The sequence below is a fragment of the Felis catus genome, chromosome A1 (genome assembly GCF_018350175.1).
Source record: "Felis catus isolate Fca126 chromosome A1, F.catus_Fca126_mat1.0, whole genome shotgun sequence".
Classification (NCBI taxonomy): domain Eukaryota; kingdom Metazoa; phylum Chordata; class Mammalia; order Carnivora; family Felidae; genus Felis; species Felis catus.
The window spans coordinates 118,615,600-118,628,162 of NC_058368.1; the positions used below are offsets into that span (position 1 = coordinate 118,615,600).

Below are 12,563 nucleotides of genomic sequence, written 5' to 3' on the forward strand. Positions count from 1 at the left end.
CATGAGTAGCCATCAGAATCCCTTGAGATAGATAGATAGATACATACATACATACATACATACATACATACATACATGTGTACATAGTTAGGAAGACCAACTTTACCCTATGCCTTTTCATATATACAGAATCATAATCACCAAAGAAATATTTGAAAAACTTTGATTCTATCCCCCTCCCCGCCCCCCACACACACCAAAGCAGAGGATTTACCTTACTTAATAATGTCACCATATCAGGGATTGGCAAACTGCCCTACAGGCCAAACCCAGCATATTATCTGCTTTTTTTTTTATTGCCTGTGAACTAAACATGCCATTTATAGATGAATATTTACAATGGGAATATTTGATGGGAATACTAACTTTGATGGGAATACTAACTTTGACCCCAATTAAGTCCAATGTTATCCTCCCTGTATAAAACCAATAAACAAATAAAACCTCATTCTTCTGATTCGTGGATCTGCATTTTGAAAAATTACATTCCTTGGAAAAGATACTCCACATGGCCAATCTCATTTGAGAACTACTTACTCTACAGAGTTATTGAGCCAAGCATTTCTGAAAAGAGAGCCTCGAAACCCTAATGGGGATTTTTACCTGCAAGGAATATTGTATCTGTATTTTAAAAACATGCTATATTTAAAATTTTGTCAACCAAAAAATTTGTGGAAATTAGTTTTCTCTCTTATTGAACATGTACCTACATAATATTGATTTTTGTCTCTTGGCCTACAAAGCCTGTTATATTTACTTTCTGACTCTTCACAGAAGAAACTTGCAGATTCTTGCAATATGTCATTGTCTGTTTTCTTTTGGAGTATTTTCCCTTTTTCTGTATTGGAGCACTTCCCCTTTTATGATTTCTGTGAATCACTTAAGGGTTTTATATTATGAAAGTAGTATATTCTCCTTACAACATTCAAATTTCATAAGTATATAAAGTAAAATGTGATTGGCCCCATTCCCTATTGTTAATACTTAGCAGTTTATAATGTATCTTTTTCCTGACTATGCCATTTACTAGCTATGAGACCTTAGTTAACCTCTCTGTTTCAAATTCTCCATCTGTACTACAGTGATAACACTTCCTACCTAACAGAATTGTTGTGTAGATAATTTGAGATAATTCATATGTATTTATCAGCACCTTGCTTGGTTCACAGTAAATGCTTAATGATTGTAACTATTTAAAAGTTTTCTTCTTTTTAATTTGTATACACACATAAATTTTTTTTTTAAAAGAGTATGATCTTTGGGGGCGCTTGGGTGGCTCAATTGGTTGAGCGTCCAACTTTGACTCCGGCCATAATCTCATTGTCTGTGGGCTCAAGCCTCATGTCTGGCTCTGTGCTGACAGCTCAGAGCCTGGAGCCTGCTTCAGATTCTGCAGCTCCTTCTCTCTCTGCTCCTCCCCCCTCGCACTCTGTCTTCCTCCAAAGTAAATGTTAAAAAAAATTTTTTTAGAGAATATGATCTTTTATTTTTTTACAGTAAAGTTCCACAGGTGATTCTGATGTACACACAGTTGAGAACAGCTGAAGTGAATACTAGGCAGTAGATGATTTTAGAGGGGATTCATATTTGGGGCCCACAAATTGCCTTCCATCTTTTTTTTTTTTTTTTAATTTTTTTTTTTTTCAACATTTATTTTATTTTTGGGACAGAGAGAGACAGAGCATGAACGGGGGAGGGGCAGAGAGAGAGGGAGACACAGAATCGGAAACAGGCTCCAGGCTCTGAGCCATCAGCCCAGAGCCCGACGCAGGGCTCGAACTCACGGACCGCGAGATCGTGACCTGGCTGAAGTCGGACGCTTAACCGACTGCGCCACCCAGGCGCCCCTTTAATGTTTATTTTTGAGACAGAGAGAGACAGAGCACGAACAGGGGAGGGTCAGAGAGAGAGGGAGACACAGAATCGGAAACAGGCTCCAGGCTCCGAGCCATCAGCCCAGAGCCTGACGCGGGGCTCGAACTCCCGGACCGCGAGATCGTGACCTGGCTGAAGTCGGACGCTTAACCGACTGCGCCACCCAGGCGCCCCGCCATCTTACAGCACAAATTACGGAAAGGGGCAGGATATAATTTTCTTCGTTGAACCTGGGATGGTATAAAGTACACACAAGTAAATGTTTATTTCTATTTTCCAGGTCTACAATTCGAACAAAGACAGTCAGAGCGAAGGGAGTAAGTATGTCCCTTGGATAATTTCCTACAGCTGGGGTTGGGATGGAGCTTTAAAAGTTGCTGCTCTGGGGAAGAGCCACCAGGGGGTGCTGTGGGCATGTTGGGTCTGCCCCTTTCCCCTGGCGCTGTGTGAGGTGCTTCCACACTGACTTACTAAGTCAATGACTCCAGGGCATTCAGTGAGCTTGACTGGCAAGGCTGTAATGACACCTTGCGTTATATAACCCTTCGCACTTTACAAAGCATTTTCATGTATATTATCTCAGTTAATCCTAGTTCTTGATAATGTAGCTCCAATCACCATTTAAAAGCCACTTAATTGAATAATACACAGCTCCCCAAGAACCCTGTCCTATGGGAAAGCCAGAATTGCCTCCTAGCTGGTCTTGTTCAAAGGACTGTAGAGGCAGCAACTGTCTTGGTGATGGCTTAGTAACTCTGTGTTCTTTACATTTTTGAAGAGGAAAGAGTAGAAATGGTAAACTCTGTAATAACACTCTTCTTTGATGGGAGTGACCCTGGGCAGTCTCGGTAGAATATACAACACATTTCCCCTACTGCTGGTTCCGAGCACTCTGGTTAATCATAATTTCCAAGGGCACCTGTAACCTTGCAAAGGCGATGGGATTAAAATGAAAAGCTATTGCGAGAGTGTTTGGACTGATGATATCCTTGGTGGATAGAAGTACGAACCAGTTCCTTCCAGGCTGCTTATAAGAGTGCAGAGGAAGTCCTGTCCCCTTGCCTCGAATTTGCTTTATAAAATCCACTTGAAGACAAATTCAAATATAGTGCAAACATGAATTCCAGTGACATCAAAAAAAATCAGTAAAACAGGGCCTCTCCATGTGGACAAAAGGATGAGGTATTTCTGTGTGTGTGAAATCCCTTAAAGGACAGAGATTTTCCTTTCGTTCTTTCCAAAATACAGATTTTGACCAGCAGTTTTATATAAAATACTAAGTAATTTGTATTGTTTGCTATTGGTACATTAAGAGGCATTTCGGGGAGGGAAAAAGGTTTTTCTTTTTTCTTTTTCCCTCAAGAATTGAATAAAGGAAAATATTTTCAAGGAAATAAGTGCTCCCCCCCCCCCCCCCCGCCCCCGCCCCAATCATCAGGTGGGATTGTTTTAGTGTATTTTGAAATCAAGCCTGGCTAACTTTTCTAAAGTAACAATGGCAGGGGCGCCTGGGTGGCTCAGTCAGTTGAGCATCCAACTCTTGATTTTAGCTCAGGTCATGATCCCAGAGTCCTGAGATCCAGCCCCACATCGGGCTCCGCGCTGAGCATGGAGCCTACTTAAGGTTTCCTCTCCTTCTGTCTCTGCCCCTCTCCTGCACATGCGTGCATTCTCTGTCTCTCAAAATAAATGAATAAACATTTAAAAAAATAACATTAGCAAAAACCACAGACATAAAAATGAAAGAATATGGAAGGCCGTAGAGTAACTCACAGTAAGGGAGGAAGAACTAAAGAACCAGGTTTGAAAACATACCAGCTCTGGAGCCCCAGGAACCAGTAAAAAAGGGTCTTCTGAATAATAATTGCAGGTTGATGAAGGTCTAGACTGCTTTTAGTAGTCACCTCACTCTTCTGAAGATTCACATTCCCAGGAAGGATAACAACAGGTTGGTCTAGGTTGGGCAGATGAAGAGAAAACAACACACTGTCACTGACAGTTTTAAGAGTATTGCATAAGATGGGAGCAGGGTAGTTTGCTGGACGGAAATCAGGGAATCCACCATGACAAGAGAAGATAGATACCCAAGCAGACTAAAAAAAAATAACATGCCTGTACGATGCCCCAAGCTGGGACACACTATTCTATAATAAAGGACCCAAGAACTGTGGGAGATGAGATGCATCTGAATGGAGACTACCACCCAGAAGTTGCTTGTGACTTGTGATAAACCTCCTCTCTGCTTGAGATAAGGGCCTATAGATTTGAAAGATGACCCTGCTTCTTTTAGGAGGCATGCCATCTCATCATACCATTCTGTAAGACCTTTGGGGAATATGCATTGGAAGCCAATAGCCTTTGACCCAGTGATTTGTCTTAAGAAAATAGACTGGGGGACAAAAATGTTTGTGCAAAAAAGTTTACTGGAGCATTGGTAATAATAATAAAGACGGGGAGATAATCAGATGTCTACTAGGAAGTTGATTAAAAATATCAAGGTACTATGTAGTCTTTAAAAACAAGAGCAATCTAAGTATATTTGTGGAAATGGCTCCCATAGTTTATTGTTAATTGAGGTTTAAAAAAATCGGGTTACAGAGCAATGTTCTTAGTAAAGTAAATTGTTTGACTCATCTAGATGTATTGATAGAAAAAGTCTGGAAAGACATTTATCATGAAATTGTTTATTCGGAGAGAGGGTAGATTATTGGGAGGGACTGACCTGTTTGTTTGTTTTTTTTCTCCATGCTTTACGTTGTCTGCAGTGAGCATATATTTAAAATCATGGCTGGTAATAGATAGCATTTATCCACCACTTAACTGTGTTTAAGGATGTTTTATGCATATGAACTTAGTTAATACTTGAAACACTGTGTGAGATAGGTACCTTTGACCTACTTTGTATATTAGGAAATTGAGGCTAATAAAGTCAGGGGGCACCATTTAATCTGAATTCTGTGTAACCCCAGAGGCTGTACTGTTAACCACAAGGATATTCTGTCTCCTGAAGAAAAGAGCAATACAAGAAGTTCCATTTTGGAGAACACAGACCCTTGCAACAGTTTGCTCTTGGCATCCTATTATTCACAGAGTACAGAGAGCTGGCTGCCTGAAGTGTCTAATGATTTTTCAATTGCTTACCCTTTCATTTGGCAGGCTGGAGAGAAAAAAGATGGGGTAAAACATATTGGCCACTTTTCAGGAGTAGTTTGGATAGAAATGATTTTTTAAAGTATTATTGCAAAAGCTGTTCTGTTCACTGATGTCCAAGCTGCCACGACCAGAGTAGGGTTCTAGATTGATGCTTTCTCACCTCCTCTGGCCTTGGGACCCCTTTTTTACATCACATAATGCCTTAGCCTCCCCTCCTTTCTGATGTGGTTGTACTTTCCGTATCTGTGGATTGAAGTAATTTTCATTTCCACTCCATATCCACCCATAGGGCTCATCTGCCACAGGTGGCACTATTGTCCAGGGTCTGATTGTTCAGCAACTCCCTGTCTGTTTATACCACAGTCAAAACTGTTCCAGAGGGTAGTCAGTCTGATAGGAATTTCAGAGTGTGACATTGCTCTTTTTGCCTTGAGTATCCAAATGCGAAATGGCTAACATTTTCCTTTCTAGAAAATGTTTTCATGGGAGTTTGAATGCCACCATTTTATCCCAGAGGCAGAATGTTTTGAAGGGCCAGGTAGCAAAAGGAAATTCCTCTGGGGACACTTCTGAATTTATTGCTTTCATCTTCAAGTTCCTCTCAGGGCATACAGTGCCTGTGGGGTGTTGGGGCCATAAATAATGCCTGTCTGCTGCTGGTACTTTCCAAATGGCCCAGTTGTCAGGGAGAGGATGGCAGCAGGTAAACAAACGCACATTTCTTCCCAGAGGCTTTTTCCTCTCTTCTTCTGTAATCTCCATTTGAATCTCAGGTGTAGAGGGTTGGAATTAATCCTTCTACCTGATTTGTGGCATGGGATCATCACAGGTTCCTTCCTTCCTTCCTTCCTTCCTTCCTTCCTTCCTTCCTTCCTTCCTTCCTTCCTTCCCTCCCTCCCTCCCTCCCTCCCTCCCTCCCCCCCTCCCCCCCCCCTTTGAATTCTCTTCCCAGCTGTTAGTTCTTTCCTCCTCTGAAGACCACCATTTTAATGAGTACTTTAAAATATTTTTTTTTTTTTGTGAGCAAGGTATATTTTTTCTACCTGTATTTTTCAGTTATATAAATTACGATATGTGTTGTTCTTTTTCTTTGCTTCCTCAGCATTGTGTTAGGAGCCATCTACATTCTCCTGCCTGCTTCTAGACTGTGGCTTCTGTCTGCTGCGCCCACCCCCCCCCCCAAGTGTGTAACACTGTGTATCTGTTTTTACAGAGCTGCACACTCCATCTCCTCATGCTTCCAGCTCCTCATGACCACCACTAACACCACAATGAACATTTTTGTACATCTTGCACATCTCTCTGTGGGAGAATTTTTTTTGGAATATACCCATGCGGAGAATTGTTGGCCAGTCAAAGGATGTGAATGTACTTAGTTTGAGGGAATATTTCTCCACAGAGTGGTCAGTTCACAGTCCCATTACCCCTACACGAGGATTTCTTCTTTTCTGCCAACTCTTGCCATTATTCAGCTTTCTAATTTTCTGTCACCCATATAAATAGAAAATGATAGCTCATTATTGTTTTAATTTGGGTCTCTCTGATAATCAGTAGGTTTGAACATCTCTTTGTATGCCTGTTGACTGGGTTTCCCCTTCTGTTTATTGCCTATTCATGTCCTTTGCTCATTTTTCTATTTAATTTGCATTTTTTTCATGTTGATTGGTAAAGTTCTGTATTTTAGATACTCATCCCTTGTTGGTTGTAGACATTTTAAATACATTTTCCCATTTTGTCATCTATGTATTAATATTATATGTGATAATCTTACTTGACTGTAAAGCCTTCTTATGTATTGAAATGCATCTTTTTTTATGCCTTCTGGTTTATGATTTTCAAGTTGTGTTTTAAAGAAGGCCTTTCTACAGTGCTTAGGTGGCTCAGTCAGTTAATGATCCAACTCTTGATTTCAGCTCAGTTCATGATCTCATAGTTGTGAGATGCAGCCCTGCTTAGCACTGGGCATGGAGCCTGCTTAAGATTCTTTCTCTTTCTTCCTCTCCCCCTTCCTCTCTCTGTCGCTATCTCTCTGTCTCTCTCTCAAAAATAAATGAAAGGAAGAAAGCAGGCCTTTATGACCTATGTCACAAATATATGCACCTACATTTTGTTTTTTGGCTTCATAATTCTTTCTTTCCCAATGAGGTTTCTGATCCAACTGATACCTACCATTGTATATAGTGTTTCATGAAGATCCAGTTTTATTTTTATCCACACGAAGACTCATTTTTCCCAAAAATGTCATTCTTTCTGGTTTTGACTTACAGTGCCGTCTTTATTGTGTATTAGGCTTGCATATCTGAGCTCTGTCTCTAGTTCTTTATGTTCTTGGTCTGTTTTCTTATGTGCCAATACCTCTGTGCTTTTCATATGATGTCTTTGAGGCAAGTCTTAATGTCTGGTACTCTACTTTTTTTTAATTTTTTTAATTTTTTAAGGTTTATTATTTTTGAGAGAGAAAGAGACACAGCATGAGTGGGGGAAGGGCAGAGAGTGAGAGGGAGACACAGAATCTAAAACAGCCTCCAGGCTCTGAGCTGTCAGGACAGAACCTGATGCGGGGCTGAACTCAACAACTGTGAGATCATAACATGAGCCGAAGTCAAACATTTAACCAACTGAGCCACCCAGGTGCCCTTGGTACTCTACTTCTTAAGATTTGACTTAGCTGCTTGTGGACCTCTGTCCTTCTGTGTAATTCTAACATAAGTTTGTAAGCTCCTCAAAACCTTAAAACTTTGCTTTAGAATTGCATTGAATTATATAGATTAATGCAGAGAAAATTGACACTTTCATAATATTCGGTCATCTCACAAAACTTGGACTATCTTTCCCTTTATTCAGATCGCCTGTGCCCTTCATTAGAGTTTTAGCTTTCTGCCTAGAGGTCTTGGGTATTCTTGGTTAAGTTAATCCTTACAAGCTAAATTCAAAAATCAATCTGCTATTTTTTGCCAATTCTATGGGCCTCTTACCGGGGATCCTGCTGCCATCAGGGGACCTTCCCTGGGTTTGTTCATAGATGTCAGGATTATACATCAGCGATGCTGAGTTTTTTCTTACCTGGTAGAGAAAGGAAGGGAAAAAAATACAAGTAAGGATACTAGAGAGGAAGGGAGAATGGTTTGTTATTCCATAAGCTGCTTTACCGATCACACACCAGTGCCAGTTACCTAGACAGCTGATACCTGTCATGGATTTGCCTCCTTTCTCATTGCAAAGAATGGGACTCTGCCCTGGGCAAGAACCCCTCCTCCCAGTCCACCCTATCTGGCCCCTTGTGCCTCCTCAGTCTCCATGTCCTATTGCTTGCCCTCCTTTTGACTGCAGCTGTGAGATTTCTCACCAGAGGCTCTGTGAGAATTGGTTTATTCTCCTTTGAAATGAGCTCCAGTAGGTATCAAGAGAAGAAGCCGAGAAGTGGCCTATTCCCCTCCAAGGCTGCTGTTGTCCTGTAGTCCCAGCTGAGGGACAGTTAGAGCATGCAAGAGAGTAATGGGAGGGCAGGCTTTCCTAGTGTGGGTTGATGTCTTCGAAGTTAGAAGTTTTAAATAATAAATGTCACTGCCTACTTAGTTCTGAAAAGATTAGCTTGTTTACAGAAATGCTACCCTCCCACTGCTTCTCCAGCTGTTTAAAGGCTGAAGGCTGACAAACTGAGCCGCAGAGAGCTCAGTCTCCTAATCTTGACTTCACAGTGCCACTTTCCTTAATGTGAATATTAATTCAGATTCCATGGGTTAATCAGATTATTTCAAAGGAATACGCCCAGGTTGCCTCAGACATGCCTTCTTGTGCACTTCAGACTCACCTCGACACCGGCCGTCTGGCTTTTCGAGAGGATCTTGCAGTGGTTTATGGTGCTTCCCACTCTTGTTCCATGTTTTCTGGTTTGCTCCTACCTGAACCTTTCACTTGGTTTCCCAGCAGGAGTCCAGCATTCCTGGAGCACTTCACTGAATTAATAGCTCTTGGGAGTTTTTAAGTGCCTGTGGCTCCGGGCAGTGTGAGTGTGGAGGGGAAGGACACCCACAAGTAGAACATGTACCTTTGCCTTTAAGGAGTATATGGTCTGCTTTTGAGGTTGACAGCACACAGAGATGATAGCCAGATGGCCCAGTGCGTGTGTGGGTGAGTGTAATCGTCATGCTATCTGTAGATACACCTGCTGTGCAGACAAACTGCCCCGAGCCAGTTGGTTGGAGAGTGAGCTCAGAATGGGGTTCCATCTAGGCTACCAAGATTTAAAAAATGGGAACTTCCTACCTTCCCTCCTCTTCCTCCAGGAGAAGGAAATAGAGCACTTCCTCTGCTTCCACATCTCAGTCCCTTCTTTTCCTTCCAGTTTGTTGTTAATCTTTGACAGGAATCCTTTGTGTTTATAAAATGCTCAAGAAGTCACTGGAGTTTGTTATTTACACTGGGTGTTGTGTGTGTGTGGGTGGGGGGGGGGAAGCAGTGATTGGAGAAAGAATGCAAAGTTGGAATTAGGATTCACTCATCTGTAGGGTGTAGACATTGAATCTCCTAAACAGCTTGAAAAACAGTTATTTTTACTAACTATAAAAATCATATGAACTCATTGTAGAATGTGCAGGAAACACAGCATTTATTTTCAGAAATTCAATAGAAGTCATCTCTAATACCACCCCAGTGATATTTCCTTCATGTCTTTTTTTCGTGATATCTTTCTTACATGGATTTTGTCAATGTTGACATGTATTTTGACTTAGTTGGCATTACAATGAATATACTTTTGGTATCCCGCTTTAAAAAATTTACAAGCATTTTCCCACGTCATGAAAATTGTTTATGAATGCCATTTGCAATGGTTGTTTAATATTCTGTCATAGGATTATATCCACATTTCTTGAACTATTTCCTGTCAGTGGACTTGAATGTCCCTTCCAGATTTTTGCTCTTATGAGTAATATCAGCCTGAACACTCCTCTACATCAGTTTTTGCACATACCTCAGATAATTTTCTGTGGGTAGGCCCTGCCATGTGGATTGGAGAGAGCTGTTTTAGTGGAGGGCCACGTGAATCGTGTGGCTTAGCATGCTGGCACACTGGCTCCGGAACTGTGGGTCAGTGCAGGACATCTTTCAGCTTGCATTGCCTTTTATGTAAAAATGGGGGATAAATAACACCAACTGCCTCACGAAGTTGCCGTGACGATTGGAGTTTAGCAAAGTGTCTGGCATATTAAGAAATGCTTCATTACCGTTGGTTCTTATCTGTCTCATTATCTGGTCGTGCCAATTACTGTGTCGTGTGAGAGGGGGAAAGCTCCCTGGATGGGCAGAAGAGTTCCTGAGGGGAGCAGGGAGTGGAGGGTGGCAGCTAACGCCCCTGCTCTTGTCAGGCCTGGCGCCTTGTGGGTGTTAGTTCATTAAATGACTACATTTCTCGAAGTGGCATATGCCTGCTACTCGTAGTATCTCTGATCGTTTTAGATAGTACCGGGCACACATTTTAAATTCCCATTTGGATTTATATGTTTATTTCCACATTTATTAGGGGGAAAACACATGAACATGTAAACCCTCAGGTTGTGTTAATGCTATTGCTTAGCAAACCAGGAGGCCTTTTCAGTAAAGAGTCAGATAGTAAATGTATTCAGTCTCGCAGTACTATGTAACTCTTGATATTGCAGTGTGAAAGCAGCCATAGACAACACGAAAGCAAATGCATGCTTGCTAATGAAACTTGATGTACAATCAGGCAGTGGTGTATTTGGCCCACATACTATAGGTTGGTCAACCCTTAGACTACTTTTTAAAAACCTACCCTGGTATTAAGCTACCTAAGATGGCATGAAGTTATGGCAGGCAGCATAAAAGCGGTACATCCATGGTGGGCATTAGTGGAAATGCTGTTCACAACGACCGAGTTTACAAATGAGCATTAGGCTTTAAGAAGTCCAGGTATATGGTCAAGAAGTAGTGGAGATGATGCTCAAACCAGAGTCGGCCTGATTGCCAAGGTCACGCCCCACCTTCCTCCACCTCTCAATACGCGTGACGTCTTTCCTTTGTTACGCCATCTTGTCATTTTATGGCAAACCCACTGGGGCCGTAAGGCCTTCCATCGTCAGCCCCACCTAACCTTCTCAGCTCTTTGCTCTTGAGGAGCCATCCCATATTCCTTCTCAGAGAGCCTCCTCATCAGAACTATCAGTGGCTCCTCACATGCTGTGCATGATGCCCAGAGACGGTTAATGTGTGTCGGTGGCTCTGCAGCTTCCCAGGCACGGAAGCGTAACACAGCCCACTGCCCTTCTGCATGCATCAGACAACACAGCCAGTGCTGCTTGCGTTCCTGTTACGTACATTCATCATTCTTTCAAGGCCTCATTCAGATCACATTCCCTGATAGTGTCGGATCCAGTCTTTTCTTGTTCTGTGAGGGCAAGATTGAGGACCAGGAGAGGGGATGGGAAGGTGCCATTACCTTGCTCTGTATGCTTATTGCCCTACCTCTGATTTATACATTCCCTTCTTCTCTGTGCCTCCGTTTCCTGTCATCTGTAAAACAGGAAAAAGAAAAAAAAAGAGTAAAATCCCTCTTTTAAAAGAGGGATTTTTTTCTTTTTTTAATGTTTGTTTATTTTTGAGACAGAGAGAGAGCATGAATGGGGGAGGGTCAGAGAGAGGGAGACACAGAATCCAAAGCAGGCTCCAGGCTCTGAGCTGTCAGCACAGAGCTGGACGTGGGGCTTGAACTCACGGACCGTGAGACTGTGACCTGAGCCGAAGTTCGATGCTCAACCGACTGAGCCACCCAGGCACCCCAAAGGGGGATTTGCTCTTAAAGATGGTAGGGAACGACTTCATGGGATCCTATGGGTCCCTGTTTTTAAAAGATTTTAAAGCCTCAGACATTACTAAGTCCCACAGTCTGAGGAAAGCAGCAGAGGACAGAAAAGAGGATTTTCTTTTTCCTTTTGCTTCCAGTCACCTTCGGCCTTTTGCTGTTAGAACACCCACAGTTGAGAGGCAAGAGAAGGCAGCCACTGGTAACCAGAATCCCTGTGGGATCAGAGCCATCCAGTGGCTGCCAGGCCTCCACCGGTCGGTAGCTTATAAATAGAACATTTCCCTTTTTAAACCTGAGAAGGATGGGCTGCATTAATGGGCATGGTGGCCTGGCCTCCTGAGTACTGGCCCACGAGGCAGTCAGCTGAGCACACCTTCCCCTCCAGCTTTCCATCCACGCCTTCCAGGCCAGGGCTGATAGGGGACAGGCGCTCATTCCCTCTCTTGCCTGAATTCCTTTCCAGCCTCCCACCCCCCACCCCTTTGGGCCCTTGGCTTCCTCAGTTCCCCTCCCTCCTGTGCCATGGCAGGTTTCTGTGGCTGCCACTTTTATCTCCTGAGCCACATGCAGGCAAGATGGTGTAATTCTAGCTCACCTAAGTGCTGACTTTCTCCAGCTTGCTTTCCATTATCACTTGTGCGTGCAACACGGTGGGTGTGGCCCACGTAGAACTCAAAATTATATTTAGTTGAGCGGTAATACCCTAGCTGGAGAA

The 12,563-nt window shown here is 42.6% G+C and overlaps 1 protein-coding gene across 7 annotated transcripts in view; it reads left to right on the forward strand.

Moving 5' to 3' along the window:
• Positions 1 to 12,563, forward strand: part of ARHGAP26 (Rho GTPase activating protein 26) — a 427,680-nt gene that overhangs the window by 225,191 nt on the left and 189,926 nt on the right. For all 7 annotated transcript variants that reach the window (XM_011282717.4, XM_019833787.3, XM_011282723.4 and 4 more), the window contains exon 12: positions 2,156 to 2,192. In XM_011282717.4, the coding sequence (XP_011281019.1) occupies positions 2,156 to 2,192 (37 nt within the window). The remainder of the gene's footprint in view (positions 1 to 2,155; positions 2,193 to 12,563) is intronic.